Source organism: Eutrigla gurnardus (genome assembly GCF_963514095.1).
Source record: "Eutrigla gurnardus genome assembly, chromosome: 23".
NCBI lineage: Eukaryota > Metazoa > Chordata > Actinopteri > Perciformes > Triglidae > Eutrigla > Eutrigla gurnardus.
Window position 1 is genome coordinate 3,819,691 of NC_139934.1, and position 20,792 is coordinate 3,840,482.

Here is a 20,792-nt window from a genome sequence, read left to right on the forward strand (position 1 = left end):
TCCGAAAAAAACTGTCAGGCAGCTACAGCTTGTTCAGAACGCTGCTGCTAGAGTTCTTACAAAGACCAAAAAATGTGAGCACATTACACCAATTCTTAAATCCTTACATTGGCTCCCTGTATGTCAGAGGATTGATTTCAAAATCCTCCTGCTCACATATAAATCACTACATGGTCTAGGACCGAAGTATATCACTGATATGCTCCCACTACATAAGCCTTCTAGACCACTAAGATCTTCTGAGACCAATCTGTTAGTGATTCCCAGAGTAAACAACATCCACGGGAGAGCATCATTTAGTCACTATGCAACAAATGGCTGGAATAAACTTCCTGAAGATGTTAGACTTGCCCCAACTCTGACCACTTTTAAAACTAGACTGAAAACTCTTATGTTCACCATAGCTTTCTGCTAAATCTTTTAACATCCAATTAATTGTCCATTGTATTGCAAATATCAACTTCAAACAACTTTATTGATCCCAAAGGGCAATTCAGTTCAGCAGTCCACAGCCTAGACAAAGTGTACATATAGACAACAGACGTGACACGGGAGTATGTCAGAGAGAAAAAACGATAGACTGGGCATCGAGCATACAAATAAAAATTAGAAAAATAGTAGTAAATCGAATAAAAATAAACCAAAAAAAAAAAAGTAATATGTTTTTATTCTCCTTGTCTTTCTGTAATGCATTTTAATTTTGCCTTTATTTTCTTTTAATTCTTCTATTTTTTTCACTTTATTGTATGACATGTTATGACGTGAAGCACTGCCTTGTGTATGAAATTTGCTACACACACAAATAACGTTGCCTTGCCTAAATGTAAATGTAAAATGTAAATGTTATATTTTGTGTTTTCTCCTTAGTCTTTATTCAAAAAGTTTAGGAAAAAAAAACCTTGAACCCTTTTAAAACTCAACTATGTACACCAAACGAAATGACCATTGTGACATTCTCAATTGTTTTATCAGTAGAATCTGTATCAGTTCATGTTTACCAGAACATAATGGCCGGTCCACCTTGTCATGTTGGGATGGATGGTTCACTGGTTTGGTGGACAGTAAAGGGCGGGGCTGCCTCAGGTCCCAGCTGTCGCCCCCCACCACCCATGGGCTCTTTCTCAATGTGCCTCAATCAGAGACTTCTACAAAGGAAGAAAGAGAAGAGCATGCATGTGAAATATAATATTACCGAGCAAATTTAAGATTTTGTAGTTTCACTTTGGTCCAGAGATCGAGAGACAGCGTTCAATTTGAACATAAGCCTATCATTGCAAGCTTTCTCCAGTACTCACTGATTTAATGTAAAGCACATTGTATTTACCAAGCAACATACATAACATCCTTTGTTTCCAACTTTTGTCGTCGTTGTTAATAATATTATCACCTATACCAATGTTGTTGTATTTCATGTTTACAATGTGTTAATTTTACATTACAGTGCAATTTTTTTATTAAATTGAATTTAACCAAACCAAATTTTGCATTTCTGTTCTTCAATGTTTTGTTTTCTCACCATTCATACAACCACATGCTAATATTGTATAACTGCAATAAGCTCATATAGCCAATTTTCAAGAAAAAATTGACAATTGTGACGTATCAACAGCCGCGCCCCCCAACACACATTTAATCCCGCCCATCATAGCCTCATCAAATATTTAGCTCACTAAAAGAGAAGAATTATTTATGACTTCAGCCATTATAGTAATTTATCATCATTTATTTATTAGTTAGTTTTGGCTCTTTATGCCAAGTTTAGCAAATGGTCTCCTGTTAAGATAAAAACTGTCTCCTGCAGTAGTCAGCATTCGTTGTTTACTCCTGATTTCAGTCTTTAAGCTAAGCTAACGGTATACTGGCAAGGCACAAGCTAATGTTAGTTGTTTCTTCCTGATGTCAATCTCTATGCTAAGCTGAACAAATGGTGTCCTGGTTGGGCTCAAGGTTGATTATGTTAACATTTCCCCCATGGTTTCCGTCTTTATACTAACATAAGCTAACATTCTCCTGGCCAAACACAAGCTAAGGTGAGCATTTTCCTCCTGATATCAGTCTTTATGCTAAGCTAAACTGTCTCCTGGTCGGGATCAAGCTTATGCTAGTATTTCTCCCCTGGTTTCCGTCTTTATACTACACTAAGCTAAAGTTCTCCTGGCCAAACACATGCTAACGTTAGCATTTCCCCCCTGATATCAGTCATTATACTAAGCTAAACTGTCTCCTTGTCGGGATCAAGCTTATGCTAGTATTTTCCCCCTGGTTTCCGTCTTTATACTACACTAAGCTCAAGTTCTCCTAGCCAAACACATGCTAACGTTAGCATTTCCCCCCTGATATCAGTCATTATGCTAAGCTAAACTGTCTCCTGGTCGGGCTCAAGCTTATGCTAGTATTTTCCCCCTGGTTTCCGTCTTTATACTACACTAAGCTAAAGTTCTCCTGGCCAAACACAAGCTAACGTTAGCATTTTCCTCATGATATCAGTCTTTATGCTAAGCTAAGATAACAGTTGCGTGGTCAAGTGCAAGCTAAAGTCTTCCTGGGTATTGTCTTTATGCTAAGCTAAGCTAAGGCTCTCCTAGCTAGCTTAAGCTTTGTATTGAATTAACTGGCTTAGTCAATGTTAGCATCTTGTCAAAAACAAAGCAAAATAATGACCCAATTTTTTTTTACTTATTAATATTCAATATTATGTACATTTTTAATTAAATGAGTAAAGCGATGTTATGTACATTTGTTTTCAATGTTATTTAAGTGTATGACGTGGGTGTAATGAGTGATTTGATTAACTGCAGCAGCACTAACGAGAACTGAATTTGAGAGAGAGAGTCAGACAAAAGACAGAGTGAGGGAGTGGTAGAGCGAGCTAGACAAAGACCGGGAGAGAGAGAGAGAGAGAGAGAGAGAGAGAGAGAGAGAGAGAAAGGGGAGGGAGGGACGCTGTCATCACGTACATCCGCGGAGGAGAGAGGAAGGGGAGGGGGAGTTTAGCCGGTCTCTCCTCCCTCTGCTGCAGCGGCCATGCTTGTCTCGGTGCATCCCGGTCCTCCGCCGGTGTAGCCTGCCCCCCCACCCCCCGCTGCATCCCTGAATCCCGGGTTAGCGGACCGGCTCGGCTCGGACCAGGTCGACTCGGTCGTAGAAGCCTCAATCCACCGGATCGGACCCCCGAGCACTGCAGCGGGGCGGACGAGGAGAAAAAGCCTCCATAGCAACAAACCGGTTTCACGGCATTATTGGTAGGTGCCTCCCTCTCCGTGTGTGTGTGTGTGTGTGTGTGTGTGTGTGTGTGTGTGTGTGTGTGTGTGTGTTTGAATGTCAGCACAGCTTAGCAGTGTTTGGGGCGGATTGATGGATAAAGTCAATTCGTTTATCAGATAACCAGACAAAACAGGGCACAGGTTTTTTTTTTGTTACATCACCAAATTGACGCACGAGCTCATATTTCGCTCCTGGCTGCAGGTACATTTAATTTGACTGCAAAATCAATGCAAATGTCTGACTGGCCTTTGCTGGAAATGTAATTTAACTGAAATATTACAACCTCTTTTGTATGTAACTCGACCAGGATACATTAATAAAAATGAATGCAGCACAGGGAGCATGGGTGTTGATGGAGGTAAGTCTGTGCACACAATTAAAAACCTTTTAATTCATGCAAATCTGTGTGCAGCATCCTGAAATATTGCTCTCTTTCTGCAAGGCTGAATGTCCAATATCAGATCTGTGTCGTCAGTAAAGCGTGCGATTGTCATCTTTTTTTTCTTTGTTTGTCAGTGATGGAGCGGTGTTGAGGATGCCGGGACAGAAACATCAAAAGCTAGCGGATTAGCAGCGGACTACAAACCAGCGTGCCAGGTGTGAAGCCGGACTGCCGGGACTCGGTCTGCACGATAACGTACGGAGGTCACCGCCGCCGGGTCACCGCGAGGGCACATTCAAATCATCGACTAGAGAGTATGAATTTTACTTCCCTGGATCGTGTCCGTCGGCACACATCGGATCTTCGTAGCAGCCTTTGAGCAGGAACCTCCACGCGATCCTTCTGGATTAAAGCATCCATAAAAAGTATTTTAGGATTCTTCTCGCGGAGAATCTCGTAGCATTAAACGAAGTTTGAGTGGGATACCACTGGATTTACGACAGGGTTACCTGATCTCCAGGTAACCTCTATTACACCTGCGGGACCAAAACTGTAAGGACCTTTTTGGCCCTACTTTTAATTCGTACTGGTTCATTGGACAAACTGGACTAGAAGAAGTCCAGAAGCTGGGTTTTGAGAATCTAAAACCACATTTTGAGGACTACTTACTGTCAACAAAAAGGATACTGGTTCTACAGTACTTCTTAATGTGAGTGTAAAGGTATCCTGATACGAGATACTGGATCTACAAGCGGGTCACCCAAGCTCCATCTATTACTCACCAGGATACCTCACTATTCATGGTTGTTGGAAGATGAGCCTCATGTAGCAGCGACTCTGTTGAACACCACCCGGCCAGTATTCACCATGTCTTTGAGTAAGACCCTCGAGCTGGAGCACTTTGAGGAGCGCGACAAGGTTCGTCGCGGACGCTCCACCCGCACCAAGCGAGATGACTCCACCGCCAGCGCCGGCGGGTCTGGCCCCAGTTCCCGGGGCAGCAGCCTGGTGCCGAGTCCGGCCCACAGCGCCAACTGCAGCTACTACCGCACCCGCACCCTGCAGGCGCTCACCTCGGAGAAACGGGCCAAAAAGGTGCGCTTCTATCGCAACGGAGACCGCTACTTCAAGGGTCTGGTCTACGCCGTTTCCAGCGACCGGTTCCGCTCCTACGACGCGCTGCTGATGGAGCTGACGCGCTCATTGGCGGATAACTTGCATCTGCCTCAAGGGGTGCGCACCATCTACACCATGGATGGCAGCAAGAAGATCACCAGCATGGACGAGCTGGTGGAAGGTAGGATTTAGCAGCTTTCTCTTGACCCACACCCTACTGAAAGTCAGGGTTCAGTTTGTGGGAAATATGCTTATTATTATTAAATATATGCTGAATATGAAGCTTCACAAAGGGTCCCCCTGCTGGCCAGAAAACTATAGCTTGTCGCTGTGAATTTTGTGTTTATATTTGAATTCTCGTATAGAAAGGCTAATTCACGCCCCGTCTGGTGGACGAGCTTATTTTGTGAAGCCAGTTAGAGAAGGTGGAGAGTACCAAAGTTGGAGCAAAAACTGGGGGGATCATGGTTTATTGTGGAGAAAATAATCGCTCATTGTATGTAAAACTGTCCGTTTCATTTTTATGGAGTGCCCAACTTCTCTCTCATAGGAATATATGGATTTCTGAGCGTTAACATCACAGTCTAATAAGTCGAAACCGCCCAGACCTCCGGTCACTCTCTCTGTCGATCAATCAATCGATCCGTCCGCCTTAAACTTCCTCCTTCCTCTCTGCTCTCCGTCTTTGTTAAGCAAACAATACACTTGAATTATTTATTTCTGCACATCATAAGCAGATAAACACAGTTCAGTGTTTAGTTGATTAAAGTCAAGACGACATAAAAATACACTTTATAGGACTTTTCATTGGGAATTTAACAAATAGACCTAAAAACCAACATTTCGTCCAACAGTGAGGTATAGGGAATCAAACCATCCACCTGTGATTCGCAAGTCAAGTCCTGAAAAGTGAATCCGAATCTCGGATATAAATGTACTCACATATAATAATAATAATAATATTCAGCATTATGTCCAGTCCATCTGCTCTTCCTGTCCGTCTAAAGTCATTTAGACGGAAACAGACCAGCGGCTGAGTAACATCACTTACCATCAATATTGATGTGCGACTGCTTGTAATGTCATCTGGTGAGTGTCGGAGGCAGGAAGCTGCTCAGCCGGAGATGCACTAAAAGGACGGCGGCGGCGCTCGTTAGGCGGTGAAAAGAAAGAACAAACAGAGCGAATCGCCAAAGTGGGAAACACTTAAAGATTTGTGAGGGTTGACATCATCAATTCAAGAAGCTTGTATGATTGGTTAGTTGGCCATGGATATAACATGATATAAAAAAATACAATTAAATAACCTTTAATGGCCACTTGTGTGAAGCATCTATTTATTTGTTACATTTTGTCAGACAAGGCTGTAAAATGAAGCAAGAAGTTGGATGTATTGGAGTTTCCAAAGAAATCCAAATGATAAAAACACAAAATAATTGACAAGATTTTACAAAAGTATCGTGATAATATGGTGTTGTGAGTTAAGTATTGTGATAATATTGTATCTGACTTAAGTATCGCAACTTCTTGTTGTGATATCGTATCGTGACAATATGGTATCGTGAGTTAAGTATAGTGATAATATTGTATCGTGACAATAATGTATCGTAACTTAAGTATTGCAATATCTTGTTGTGATATTGTATCGTGACAATAAGGTATTGTGAGTTTAGTGGGTATAGTGATAATATTGAGTTGTAAGTTAAATATCGTGATAATATTGTACAGTGAGTGAAGTATTGTGATAATATTGTATCGTGAAAATATCGTATCATATCGTGACTTAAGTATCGCAATATCTTGCATCACTTCGTTCCCCTAATGCTCCAAATAAATATAGGTATGCGTGTTTAAACTCAGTTGTTCAGGGTCCTGTGCGTCCTGCTGTGGACTTGTCTTCAATCGGCATTGAACCTGCAACCACAGTTGGCGTTGCTGCCTTGCTCTGCTGCTCACACTGAAAGGTGCTGTGTGTTTTCAGACAGTCAGGTATTTGAATAAAACCACAGATTAGTCCCGTCCAGCTGGTTTGAATAGCAAAGTGAAAGTCGGTCACCTGGAGACTCAAGGTCACACCTGGAGACACAAGGTCACACCTGGAGACACAAGCTCACACCTGGAGACACAAGGTCACACGTGGAGACACAAGGTCACACCTGGTGACACAAGGTCACACCTGGAGACACAAGGTCACACGTGGAGACACAAGGTCACACCTGGAGACACGAGGTCACACCTGGAGACACAAGGTCACACCTGGAGACACAAGGTCACACCTGGAGACACGAGGTCACACCTGGAGACACGAGGTCACACCTGGAGACACAAGGTCACCCCTGGCGGCGTGTGAACATAAGAGGAGAGTGGAGGTGTGTTTTTGAGGGTAACAGAGGCTGACGAGGTAGTGTGAGGGGATAATGTGTTCTCCCTGCGGATATATGAAGGGAGGGAGAGAGGGGAGCCATTTGCAACCATATAAGGTAAAACGGGAGAGTGACTGCAGGCTACCGGACATGTGATTGGCTGTAAGCTGCTGGAGATATTTAAACAGGAATTGTAATACAAGATGGTACATTTACTCAAACTACCTAAAAGAAGATAAACAATGAGCATTACTGTGGACTCCTGCTGTTTGGTTTTGATTGAAGGGGTGAAAATGCAATATTTTTTTTCCCCAGCAATATGATAAAATACAGGATTTTATTTTTAGTTAAATGCATGATTTGGTTGTATTTTGAGAGCTACATAAAGAGTCTACATCTATAAACTAGTTTGTGCTCATGTAAGCTGTTTGGTGGCCTTGAACGCACCATCTCTGGATGCCTGAATAAGAATGATTTTTATTTGCATTTAAATTGTTTGGTGTCCTTGAAGTTTTGACGGTGTTTTACTGCAGCAGTGTAACTCGTGCTTCCCACCCTCTCTCAGGCGAATGCTACATTTGTGCCTCCAACGAGCCTTACCGGAAGGTCGACTACAACAAGACCTCCGTCCCAAGCTGGAAGCCAGGCGCCGGCGCCGGGGCGGGAACTGGGAGCTCGAGTCGGCCCTCGACGGCGTCCACCGGGGTGTCGGTGACCGCCGCCGCCACTGCTGCTGCCGCCGCCGCCGCTGCCGCCGCCAGCTCCTCCAGGGAACGGCCCGACGTCAGGGAGGGCAGGGAGAGCAAAGACTTCATCAAGCCCAAACTGGTGACGGTGATCCGCAGCGGCGTGAAGCCTCGCAAGGCGGTGAGGATCCTGCTGAACAAGAAGACGGCTCACTCCTTCGACCAAGTGCTGGCCGACATCACGGAGGCCATCAAGCTGGACTCCGGCGCCGTGAAGAGGCTGTACACGCTGGACGGGAAACAGGTGAGAGGACGTTGGTTGTTGGTTGTTATTCCTATTTTTAAAAAGGTGTTGAAGGAATACGTTCAGGTGAGGAGTGGTTGAAATGCATGCTGGGAAATGTTGGAACAGTTGTAGTTTAAAACTTAAATAAAACATTTCTTGATCAAAGTTATATAGAAATGTTCTCGTACAAAATTAATGATTCCCATCTGGTTGGTTGCACTTAGCTCCACCCTCTCATGTCACTGCTGGTTGCAAGAAAACAAAATGGCTACGGCCAAAAACCAAGATGGTGACGGCCAGAAACCAAGATGGCGACGGCCAAAAAACCAACCAAAGTAGAAGCCGGGTTTCAGTTTGAAGTGTCGGGACGTCGAGTCTCTTTTGAAGCTGAATATTTCTACTTTCATTGAAGCGTCTGTTTGACTGTCAGCTGAAATCCGCTCTGATCCTCGCTGAAGCTCTTTTGTGCGACGCGCATCGAGTTGAGGATTTTGTTTTTTTGTTTTTTTAAACATATCGCAGGTTCACGGGCTATTTTCAACCACGCATCGCTTTGAAGTTACAGATGAGACGGTTTAAAGTTGTTGCAGCGAACGCAGCTCAGATATGTTGAAACGCACACAAACGGCTCAAAGTACACTTCATAATGAAAGCATCACATTACATCACTTTGGCTTTATTAACATTCTATTTTTAGAAAAGTCTGTGCTGATAAATATTCAGCTCGTGTCCAACATAACTTCTCCAATCCTGTTTTGGCGTTTGTATACATTTTAATTTGTGTTTAATTTAAGTTTTTTAACAAACTGAAAGATCATCTTCCATTTTAAATTTAACGCTGAAGCGATTAAGTACAATAAATCCAAAGCAAACGATATTTAAAACAGAAGAAAACGGCGTCGCTTTAAGAGGTCAAACCCAACACATCAATATCAACATTTTAAAGGAGCTTTTGGACCTCATGGAGGCTCTTATTTTGAAGGCAGTGTGTCTTAATGAAGGGTTATACTCTCAGTTCGCTCTCAGACTCAGAAACAGTGTGTGTGTGTGTGTGTGTGTGTGTGTGTGTGTCCTCCCTTCGTCCTTTCACTTTGTGCAGTCACTTCATGCACTAGGGGAGACACACACACACACATTGACACTGCAGTGTGGTCACCATGGTAACCAGCGATCTAATAACAACCGCGTCCTTCATTCTCTCACACACACACACACACACACACACACACACACACACACACACACACACACACACACACACAGTAAACAGTAAAATAGGGGGGCTGATGGGACAGAAGAGGAGTGAGGGGTGAAGTTAAGGACAAAAGGAGGAAGTGAGGAGGAGGAGGAGGTGAGGAGGAGGAGGAAGAGAGAGTGATTTTGCCTCACAGTAAGTTGTAGTGGTGACTTGAAAAGCTGTTTAAGGAGAATAGATTTCTGCAGGAATCATCAGAAAGAGAATATCTTTCATCCGCTCTTCACGATATTACGTAATAAGTGTTAAAGTGTGATTTCTAAGCATGATGATGATTATCTGGATAATATCATGAATCCTGAATGACTTTGGTCGGGATAATCTAGACTATCTGCTTTCCACGTCGGTGTTTTGGTGCTTTTACTTCCACCACCGTCTGATCCGACCCTCCTCTATCCGTTTAATTCGTCCTCTGTTGATCTTCACCTGTCTCACCTCCCTCCGTCTGTCTGTCTGTCCGTCCGTTTGGTTGGATGATGATTTGTATTTAATCCTCAAGACAGTTCTTAGACAGACAGCGTGTTTGTTTGTGTGTGTGAGTCCAGTGAAGCTGAATATCCCAGCTGTCGTCTGCTTAGTCACACACACGAGTTTAATCAATGTGTGTGTGTGTGTGTGTGTGTGTGTGTGTGTGTGTGTGTGCAGCTGACCTGTCTGCAGGATTTCTTTGGCGACGACGATGTGTTCATGGCGTGCGGGCCGGAGAAGTTTCGTTACGCCCAGGACGACTTTGTGCTCACACACACCAGCAAAACATCGGCCTTCGTGAACGGTGAGTCACACACATTTTAATGCATTTACTGATTTAAAAATGAAAAAGAGTTTAAATGAAACGTCCGATGAAGGTTGAAGGCTGGAAGCTATTTTAAAAAATATACGGTAACAAATCAGATGTCATTAGAAGAGTTGTGAAATGTGATTGTAAAAAAAAATTAATAAAAAAGGCTCTAATTATGTCATTGACTTTGTAAAAAACCCACCAAAAAAATGTAATAATTAAAAATCACTTTACGTGTTAAACAGCTAAATCATAGCGTAGTGCCGGTTCTGGCAATAAATAACCGTCCGCTCTCTCTCTCTCCTCAGAATGCAAAACCAAGGTGTCTCGCCCCACCCCTAGTCCCAAAACTCCCAAAACTCCCAGCAGCTCCAGCTTCTCCTCCAAGGCTCCGCCCAAAGGCCCCCCCAGAGCCAAGTCTCCCGGCCCAGGTAGGACCGCTGCTCCACGCCGCCCTCACGCCGGTGTGGTAATGACATTATTTTAACCAATCAGATGGCTCCTTTCTCCTATGTGTGTGTAGCCAATGAGGCTTCAGCATCGCAGTCAGCTGGGAAGTCGTCACGGTCCAGCCCCTCCCCCACCAGCCCCGGGACACGACGCAGCCTCAAGGTCTGATTCATTGATTTATTCACAGTTTTTATGTTAATTATGATTTAATTAATTCAAGCTCGTAAAGATGAAGTTGAAATTCAATTTTTTTTTATTATTTCACTAATTTCAATAAAACAGCTTGAATTAAAGATTAAAAATATATATAATTTATTATCATAACGTAAATTGTCGTAAAATACTGAAAAATACTAAACAACCGATTCATCCCCCGACTTCCTGAATCCTCTTTCAAAATGTGAATTTCAAAATAAGACGTATTTTTCTCCCCAGGTGTCTCCTCGTCGCGCTTCCTCCACGGACGTAAACGGAGAAGCCGAGCAGCCGGACGACGCCGTCGAAGGTGTTTATGTCGTTTAAAACGTGAGAAATGTAAAAGTCTAAAAAACAAAACGTTTAAACGCGTCTCCTGTCGTCCTCGCAGTGAACGGAAACCGGTCCGTTTCCTCCTCCATCATCAACGACAAGTACAAAGTGGGGAAAGTGATCGGAGACGGGAACTTCGCCGTGGTCAAGGAGTGCATGGAGAGGTGAGACCCATCAATCAGGAGAAAGACGATCAACAATCAATAAGTGATGGGCTGGTGTGGACGGTTCTGTTTTCATTGACAGGTCGACGGGAAAGGAGTACGCTCTGAAGATCATTGATAAAGCTCGCTGCTGCGGGAAGGTAACACGACTGAAAGATCGCTTTGATATTACATTTACATTTAGGTCATTTAGCAGACACTTTTGTCCAAAGCGACTTACAATAAGTACATTTGTCAAAAGAAAGAAACAAGGAAACCACAACGAATCATTGCCGATAAAGTAAGAGCTAAAAGTAGAACAAGTGTTAGGTCCTCATCTGAGTAAACTAGAGTGCTATAGGTAAGGGTGGTTTTTTTGGGGGGGGGGGGGGGGGGGGGGGGGGGGAGGTCATGCTAGTCGAGGTGAAGTCTGAACAGGAGAGTCTTGAGCCTTTTTCGGAAAATGGCAAATGACTCAGCTGTCCTGACATTAGTCGGGAGTTCGTTCCACCACTGAGGACCAGAACAGAGAAGAGTCTGGACTTTGCTGAGCCACATTTGTTTGATTTCAGCGATGGTGGTACCAGCCGGCCAGCTGAAGTAGAGGAGCGAAGTGCTCGCTTCGGGGCGTGAGGTTTGACCAGTGTTTGAAGGTAGATGGGTGCCGTTCCATTGATGGCCCTGAAGGCCAGTGTCATCGTCTTGAATTGGATGCGTGCTGCAACGGGGAGCCAGTGGAGGTCACGGAGGAGGGGGGTCACATGGGAGAATTTGGGTAGATTGAAGATAAGGCGTGCTGCAGCGTTCTGGATACGCTGCAATGGTTTAATCACAGAGGCCGGGAGTCCGGCCAGGATAGAGTTGCAGTAGTCAAGGCGGGAGATGACCAGTGCTTGGACCAGGAGTTGTGTTGCATCCTTTGTGAGGAGGGTCCGAATCCTGCAGATGTTGTAGAGGGCAAATCTGCAGGATCGGGCCACAGCAGTGATGTTGGGGGTGCAGGATAGTTGGTCATCGAGGATTACACCCAGGTTCCTCGCAGTTGACGACGGCAATACTGTGATGCCCTCGACACCTAATACTGACAGTGACTCAGTATTAGGTCCATGCAGGTCCTAATACTGAGCCTTGAGGGACACCCGTGTCCAGAGAACAGGGTTTGGACATAGAGCCATTCCATGTGACCTGAAAGGTGCGATTTGTCAGGTATCATGTGATTAGCGTTAAATCCATATTTATTTATTGATCACAATTCCAACTCCTTAGTTTTAATGGAGGAATGAAATCAAGTGCAGAAACCTACCGTGTGTAGTTCAGGGGGGGCTGGGAAATCAGACAATTACCCACAAATACCTTGAATGCGTAGACTGTAGAAAGCTCACCGCTGAGTGTTTGTACACGTGTGTGTGTGTGTGTGTGTGTGTGTGTACACAGGAGCACCTGATAGAGAACGAGGTGGCGGTGCTGCGGCGGGTTCGACATCCCAGCATCATCCAGTTGATCGAGGTGGATGAAACGCCGAGTCAGCTGTTCCTGGTCATGGAGCTCGTCAAGGTTTGACTTTGCCACTAAATATATAAAGAAATATTTAAAAAAATATATATATATCTATATTTTCATGCCTCGCCTCCTTCAGGGCGGCGACCTGTTCGACGCCATCACCTCCTCCACAAAGTACAGCGAGCGCGACTCCAGCGCCATGGTGTTCAACCTGGCGGGCGCTGTCAAGTACCTGCACCGGATGAACATCGTCCACCGAGACATCAAGCCAGAGAACCTGCTGGTACACACACACACGCACACACGCACGCACACACACGCACACACACACACACACACACACACACACACACACACACACACACACAAATACGAGTCCAACCACAAGATATATAGAATAAAAGCACCTTGTTTGGGAGTTGGGCTTTTATTTTGGCAAGTTCCTGTACATTTTGGGGAAACTCTTCAAACAAATGCAGCACAAAAAATACTTTCTTAATACTGGATACTTTGGGGATACGGTGGCCCTGAGGGTCCAAAAACATTTCAGATATTTCAGTTGTGTGTTGCTGAATGTCGTGTTCTGACTCTCAGGGCCACCGTACTTTGGAATATCGGTCGTACAAGTATGAATACCAGCTACAAACGTTATAAATACAATGAAGGAATAGTTTTGGACATTAGTGTACAGTAGATATGAAGCCACAGCCAGCAGCTGGTTAGCTTAGCTTAGCATAAAGACCGGTTAGGTAAAACCGATAATATTCATACATCACTGAAGCTATGCTCAAATATAAATAAATGCAAACTACTTGTGGACTGAATGAATGGCCATCACAATGAATCAAGTTGTGTTACTTGTGTGTAATGTGTGTGCGGCAGGTGTGTGAGTACCCCGACGGCACCAAGTCTCTGAAGCTGGGTGACTTCGGCTTGGCGACGGTGGTGGAGGGACCGCTGCACACGGTCTGTGGCACGCCGACATACGTGGCCCCGGAGATCATCGCCGAGACCGGGTGAGGAAATCCGTTAGTGGGCATTAGTTTGTGGAGAATCGAGGGTTGGTATTGAACTGTGTGTGTGTGTGTGTGTGTATGTAGATACGGTCTGAAGGTGGATATCTGGGCGGCGGGCGTGATCACCTACATCCTGCTGTGTGGATTCCCTCCATTCAGAAGGTCGGTGGATACAAAGTCAGGCTTTGTTAGATCCGTCGTTCTATTGGCTGAGAGAATTATTAATTAATTATATTAATTCACATTTCCCCCCCGTTTAGTGAGAATAACGTCCAGGAGGAGTTGTTTGATCAGATCCTCAGAGGGAAGCTGGAGTTTCCGTCTCCGGACTGGGACACCATCAGCCTCCCGGCCAAGGTAACGCTCAGACGCTCAAACAAGATTAGGAATGTTTGAGAATTTCTACGATTAGCAGCGCAAATATATGATATTCATAACATGGATTCACTGCAGTAACAGTCACATGACCCCGTTCCTCAGATGCTGATTAGCCAGATGCTGCAGGTGAACGTGGACACTCGTTTCACCGCCGAGGAGGTCCTGTCACACCCTTGGGTGACGGTAAGAGCACAGAACATAGCACCGATACCACACACACAGAGGGAAACTGACACGCATTTACGGAAATCCATATTTTAGACGTAAATATTCTCTAAGGTTCCTTCATGAAAACACTGTGTTCCTCAAAACAGCTGGAGCCGACATTTAAAAAGTAATCTGAGTACTCAGACTTTCACACTAAAACGTGTCATTGGTGTGTTTAGGATGAGGCTCCCCCAGACTCCAACACTGTGAGCAGCACTGAAGACCAGACCAGTGGAGACCCACTGGAACCAGAGCAGGACTCCCCGATACTGGAAACCAAACAAGTTCCCTCACCGATGGTCTAAAGCTCGCCCCCTTTAATCCACTGGAATCCAAACAACACTGATTGTTTGATCGACTGGAAGCCAAAAAAGGTTTCCCCAACTCTGGACTTCTCCAGGGAACCAGACAAGTTCCCTCATCACCTTGAGTCTAGAACAGGTCCTGTTTGATTCTTTGGAAAAACCAAGTGAGTTTTATCTACTGGAACAAGTCCACCAATATCCGGTCTCGGGTAGGACCTGTTGGACCTACTGGACTTAAATCTGAACAACTCCTTGTTTTTTCTGCTGGAAACCAAACTAGTTCCCTCAACCTTGGTCTAGAACACATCCACATCCTACTGAAAACTGAGCCAGTTCCCCTTCATTGGGGTCTGGAGCACATCCTGTTCAATTTAATGGAAACTAAGTGAGTTTCATCACCTCTGGTCTAGAATCAGTCCCCCTTGTGTCCACTGGAAATCAAACAAGGTCCCAAATATTTGGTCTAGAACTGGTCCTGTTCTTAGTCTAGAATACATCCCTTTATATAAACTGGAAACCCAAGGACTTCCCTAAAATCTGGTTTAGAATCAGTCCCCCCTTTTAACTACTGAAAACCATCAAGGTCCCTCACCTAGTGTATAGATCATCATATTTCATCTTCTGGAGACAAAATAAGTCACCCATCTCTGGTCTGGAATTCATCCCATTGCATTTATTGAAAACTAGTTCCTTCAAATCTAGTTGAGTATGTCCCCCCTTTCAAAGGAAACAACAGGAGTTCCCAAACCTCTGGTTCCTTATCATGCACTGGAAACATGTTCTCTCAAATATGGTCCAGAATCCACATCTTTAATTTACTGGAAACCAAACAAGTATCCTTATCTCTAATCTAGAACTCCTCCCGTTTCTTGCACTGGAAACCAAACAAGTTCCCTTAAGTATGGTCCAGAACTCACCCCTTCCATTACTTGGGAACCAAACAAGTATTCTCATTCAGATCTAGAACCCCTCCTGTTTCTTGCACTGGAAACCAAACAAGTTCCCTTAAGTATGGTCCAGAACTCACCACTTCCATCACAACCAAACAAGTATTCTTATCTCTGCTCTAGTTCATTCGTATTATGTACTGGAAACCAAACAAGTTCCCTCAAATATGGTCCAGAATTCATCCCCATTTACCAAACAAGTATCATTATTTCTGCTCTAGAACTCTAGAACCTTTCGTCCACTGGAAGCCAAACAAGTAGACGGTCAAGACCGGTGTAATCTACTGAAGACTTCACAAGTCCCGTCTCTGCTGCTGTACTGGAAAAGCATTTACGTCCTCTTTGACAAGCCCATCAAGAGACGGGATCCCATTTTGTTTCGGCTGGACACTAATGAAATCGCCTCACTGCTAGTTGAAGGATCATAGCAACACCGGGACACCATGAAAGTGCTACTGGACCCATCCTGTCTCACGGGACTTGCGTGGTTTGAAAAAAGGCCTCAAACCACTTTCATAGGGACATAAACAACTGATTCCCTCTGGTTTAGGGATGATTTTCTCAGAAGTCCCTGCTGCTTGCAACGAGGAAGTCTTCCATTTGTTCTGGGACACGTCCCATTTATCCTGCCTTGACCCTCCAGCTCTCCTTTCGCTGACCTGAAGGACATTTCTCATTTGGTCTACTTGGCGCCAACCAACCCAAGTAGATGTTTGAGTCCTGTGCCTGTTTACACTGCTGACGAATTCCTCCTAACGTTGTAAATGTCAGCCCTTTCATAGGTTCCCCTCTTCAGACTATAGCACTCGTCTTTGGCTATAGACGGATAAGGCTCATTGTTTTTTGGGTTTTTACAGATTTTTCCTGAAATATACCTTGGTTTTTAAGAAGTAGCAGATTATTTTAAACCCTTGGTTTGACTTTTAAGGAAATATGCCTTCTTTCCAAGAGTTGGTTAAGAACATCATAACATTCCCATCCTGAGATGAAGCATGGAGCGATTAGCCTAGCTTAGCCTAAAGGCAGCTCCAATATCCGCCTACCAGCACAACCAAGGCTCGCTAGTTAACCTCCTGTAATCTTCACACAAAAAGAAATGTAAAAAACAGCACATTTAGCTGTTGCTCACCAAGAAATCACAGCATTCACGCTGTGAGAAAAATAAGCTTCACATTTGGTGTGAACGCAAGATTACAGCCCGATTTCCACTTGGATTTTTGATCATATTGATTTTTCCAAAACCTCAAAATAATGAGCCCCGTCTACATGGACTCCACTGAAGGACCTTCACCTACTCCCCAGCCTTCGTACTGTAACTCTAATTAACTGAGTGACTTCTAAACCTCACCATTAAAAAAACAAACAAACAGGTTTCTTACCTGCAGCGTGACTGAAGCTACGGGGCACAGCCTCCGAGCGCTGCCTCGCCTCCCGCCTGCAGTCGAGAGGATAGGACATGTTGTAAATACTGTAAATATCTGTTGGTGTCTGTTTGTGTGTCAGTTGTGAAGTAGGGAAACAGTAGCAGTTTTGAACAAAAGTAAATACTCCAATGAAAAAGAAACAACGTCATCATAGCGTGATGTGTCGGCATCCCGAAGAAAACTTGTTTTTTTCCCCTCAAGACCCAAATGTTTAAAAAAAAAAAAAAAAGATTGGTAGTGAAACATTTAAAAATGTACAGTGGTGGAATGTGGAAGTGCATTTACTCAAGTCTTAGAGTCGAGTACTTTACTTGAGTCGTCCCATTTCTGTACTTTACACTTATACTACAGAGAAATATTGTAGTTTTTAGTCTGTTGCAGTATATACAATTTAAAAATGAATTGGTGACTGTCAAGTCTTTTTTTCTTTGTGCAAAAATGCCAAATATTTCACTATTTCAGCTTCTCAAATGTGACGATTTGCTGCTTTTCTTTGTTGAGATTTGGACAGTTTGAGCTCTGGGTAATCGTGGCAGCATTTCCTCACTTTTATTTTAATCTTACAACTAGTACGTCCGCAGAGAAATCTGTGAAAAGCGATGAGAAAAGCAGTTTAAAGTATTAGTGTTTCCTCCTGGGATTTTGATCTGCTCCATGATGTAACGGGTTCTTCCACAGAGGGTCATGAAAATCTGGCCTGGAGTTTTTCCCGTAATCCGGCTGACAAAGAAACAGCATTTAGTTGCAAAATAAAATGTGTTCATTCTTTAATGCATGACTAATAATACTGAGTATTCTACAGCGTAGTATTAGTACTTTTACTTTAGTAAAGACACTTCCTCCACCACTGAAAATGTATTTTCACTCCATATAAAAAAAAAAACAAGTTTTCCGAGGGATGTCGTCGAGCTGTAATGAAAGAGTTCTTCACCTTGAAGTTCCCCTTATAGATCTGGTAGCAACTGTTGCTTGGCAACGAAACGACCGGACAGGAGCTCTTTCCTTATATGGTCACGTGTCTGTGAGGCGTGACGTTAGCGGGTCACCCATCAATCATGTCGCTCCATCCGTCATGTGGTCTGTCGATGTTACTGGTTAGAAGACTCGCCGAGGAGGCGAGGAGAAGATGTGTGTACAGAAAAAAAAGGATCATGTGTGTGTGTGAGGTTTGGTGTGTGTGTGTAACAGGAAAAGGGGAGGGGCTAGTCTTTAGAAGAAAAAAAAGTTGATGTGATGCAACCGTGACCTTTGAATTTAGCACGACCTTTCCATGGCCTTGACCTTTTGGCCGGAGAGACGCCGATTAAGAGTTTGGCGATGATTCCAGATGGCTAGCGGGAACTAATCGCATTCTCACAAATTCAAAATACAGTTTCTTAGACGGATGAAAAGGAATGTGAACGTTTGGAGGCCAACCCTCAGTGTTAAAAGGTAAAAAAACAAGGGCTTCTTAACGGCCATGAGTCGTCATCACACCGATGACTCAGCTGAATCACCGTCAAACTCCTCGAATCGGCAGCTCGGCCTTCGACCTTCTATGCCTGCTATGAACCCGGTAGTCTTAATTCTGTTCTCGTTGCTTTATACCAAACCAAAAGGAGCCTTCTGTCGATGTTAGAGATGCAGCCACACCTGGTCAACTTCATTTATTATTATTATTATTATTATTATTATTATTATTATTAATCCACCGCCAGACAACACAATCACGTGACATGTTTTGGTGAATGCTGTGTTGCACGAGTTTCCTTGAACGCAGCTTGTAAACTCAACTGAATTCTACATTGGAGGACAAATCCTGTAGCGACACTTTAAACGTGCACTTTTTTGTTTTTGTTCGTTCGTCTTTTCCGTTTTTTGTGCTGCGTTCACTTCCCTGGAAAAAAAAAGAGAAAAAAATTGCACATTAAGAATCCCAGACGTCAGTAATATTTGGGAACCATCCGACTATATCTGTCTTTTATATAAACTTGACTTTATTATTTAATTTAATGTTTAAGTGTACTGGAACAAATTCTTCTAATTCCCACAAACTTCATGGGTACTTGAATGCAGCTTTAATTGGCAGGCGAGTGGATTTGATGAGTGTGGCTGCAGTTATCAGGCCCTCCGTGTTTGTAAAAGGCAGAATGCGTATGTATGTTTGATCATTTCACATCACGCTTCATCTTAGACAGGAAGTGACTTTTTTTTTTGCAGTAGAAGAAGAAGAAGTTAGGATTTTGAACCGAACTGGGCTGGTTTTCCTAAAAGGAATCTCTGATATATTTTCCGTTCAATCAGCTGAAACATGAAAAGCTTCATTTTGAAGACAATCTACTTGGACCTTGAACTAAAAAACATTTGCTGCTCTTATTTGTTTAAAAACTGTATCAAAGTTGTTAGAAAACTAAGCTAAGATGCACTTTGAGGTGTTTTTAAATCTAAATCGAAGCCCGGCTGTTGCTTTTAGGAAAACTAGTCCCGCGTTGAAGTGGAAGGAGAAGTTTTGAGGACATGTTGTAGACATGTTTTAATGCTAACGATGATCTGTAATGTGATGTGTGCTAATGTGAAACCTGTACGTTTGATTGGATCAGGGTGCGGCGGCCATTGGCTGGAAATAAAAACCCTGATTTGGATCCGGAAACGATGCATTCAACTGTGAAAATAAAAACTGGGATGCAGCGGCATCGTGTTGTTGTTGTTGTCTTCCTGCTGGGACGATCCACTTCATCTAAATGAGTTTAATGCATCATGTTAAACATTTAGAATAATTAATTTATGCTTTATCACTACCAATTTATTTTCTTTTATTCCTTCCTCATTCCATATTTTGGTTCGTACTTCTGACCTATTGACCTCTGGTGACACAATTAATACAAAAAGAATGAAGAAAAACCCAAATTTAACTTGTTATTGAAATGTCTGCAAGTTTTATTTGTATTAAAAAGTTTGGAATGTTCGGTTATACACAAAATCTCTCTTAAAATCAATCCATCTCGTTCACTGTGCGTCTTTCTCACTCACGCTAATTAGTCTGCAGTCTAAAAAGGTTAAAGATGCCTCACGTACGATTACCTCCCAAAAACATGGACGCACAAACAAAAAAAACAAAACCCAAACTGTTCACTCTTTCCTCGATTGAATCACCAGAACCGACAGATAAATGCAAGGAGTGAGCTTATGCTGCAATAGTGTTTTTACAAATCCATAGTGCAAACCTTCCCCAGACTTACAAACGGCTCGTACTCGTCCATCACATAATACAATAAACTATCAAGCTACTGCAGTAAGTGCAGATCTTCTATTGCTCATTAACAAACAAAAAGACGTTTACTTGACTAAATAAACACGTGACAGTTTCATCTTCACGACTCAAATCATGTCACGAAGGTCATACATCGGCATCTGGTTGCCTTCCCCCCCCCCCCCCCCCCAAAATAAAAGCTAAATTTGCCTTCACAGTCTGTCGGAAAAGAACAGTGAAAATGTCGGAACTCCAATTGTCAGATAAAACAATTAAAAATGTTAATTTAATGAGAGAAATTCATCATCATCACTGCTAGTTTGCCGACAGCGCGTATCAAATTGCTATATTAAGTGTACGACTCGTACGTCCAGTCCAAGAGTACGACTCGTACGTCCAGTCCAAGAGTACGACTCGTACGTCCAGTCCAAGAGTACGACTCGTACGTCCAGTCCAAGAGTACGACTCGTACGTCCAGTCCAAGAGTACGACTCGTACGTCCAGTCCAAGAGTACGACTCGTACGCTCAGTCCAA

General features: G+C 43.5%; 1 protein-coding gene across 1 annotated transcript; it reads left to right on the plus strand.

Annotated features, from left to right (window-relative positions):
• Positions 1–3,009: 3,009 nt before the first annotated feature.
• Positions 3,010–19,733, plus strand: LOC311009298 (serine/threonine-protein kinase DCLK2-like). Its single transcript, XM_084003380.1, has 16 exons — positions 3,010–3,242; positions 3,781–4,943; positions 7,691–8,115; positions 9,998–10,124; positions 10,439–10,561; positions 10,654–10,742; positions 11,016–11,085; positions 11,167–11,272; positions 11,355–11,412; positions 12,686–12,805; positions 12,888–13,034; positions 13,634–13,767; positions 13,852–13,929; positions 14,028–14,124; positions 14,248–14,328; positions 14,532–19,733. The coding sequence occupies exons 2-16, from the start codon at positions 4,514–4,516 to the stop codon at positions 14,655–14,657; spliced, it is 2,211 nt and encodes a 736-aa protein (XP_083859506.1). The 5' UTR covers positions 3,010–3,242; positions 3,781–4,513; the 3' UTR covers positions 14,658–19,733.
• The last annotated feature ends 1,059 nt before the right edge of the window (positions 19,734–20,792 follow it).

Bases quoted from the DNA above. Each gene is read 5' to 3' on its own strand.
- LOC311009298 (XM_084003380.1), top strand. From the start codon at position 4,514: ATGTCTTTGAGTAAGACCCTCGAGCTGGAGCACTTTGAGGAGCGCGAC. The intron at 10,743-11,015 runs GTCTGATTCATT...TTTTCTCCCCAG, and splicing joins GGACACGACGCAGCCTCAAG to GTGTCTCCTCGTCGCGCTTC. The intron at 12,806-12,887 runs GTTTGACTTTGC...CGCCTCCTTCAG, and splicing joins TGGTCATGGAGCTCGTCAAG to GGCGGCGACCTGTTCGACGC.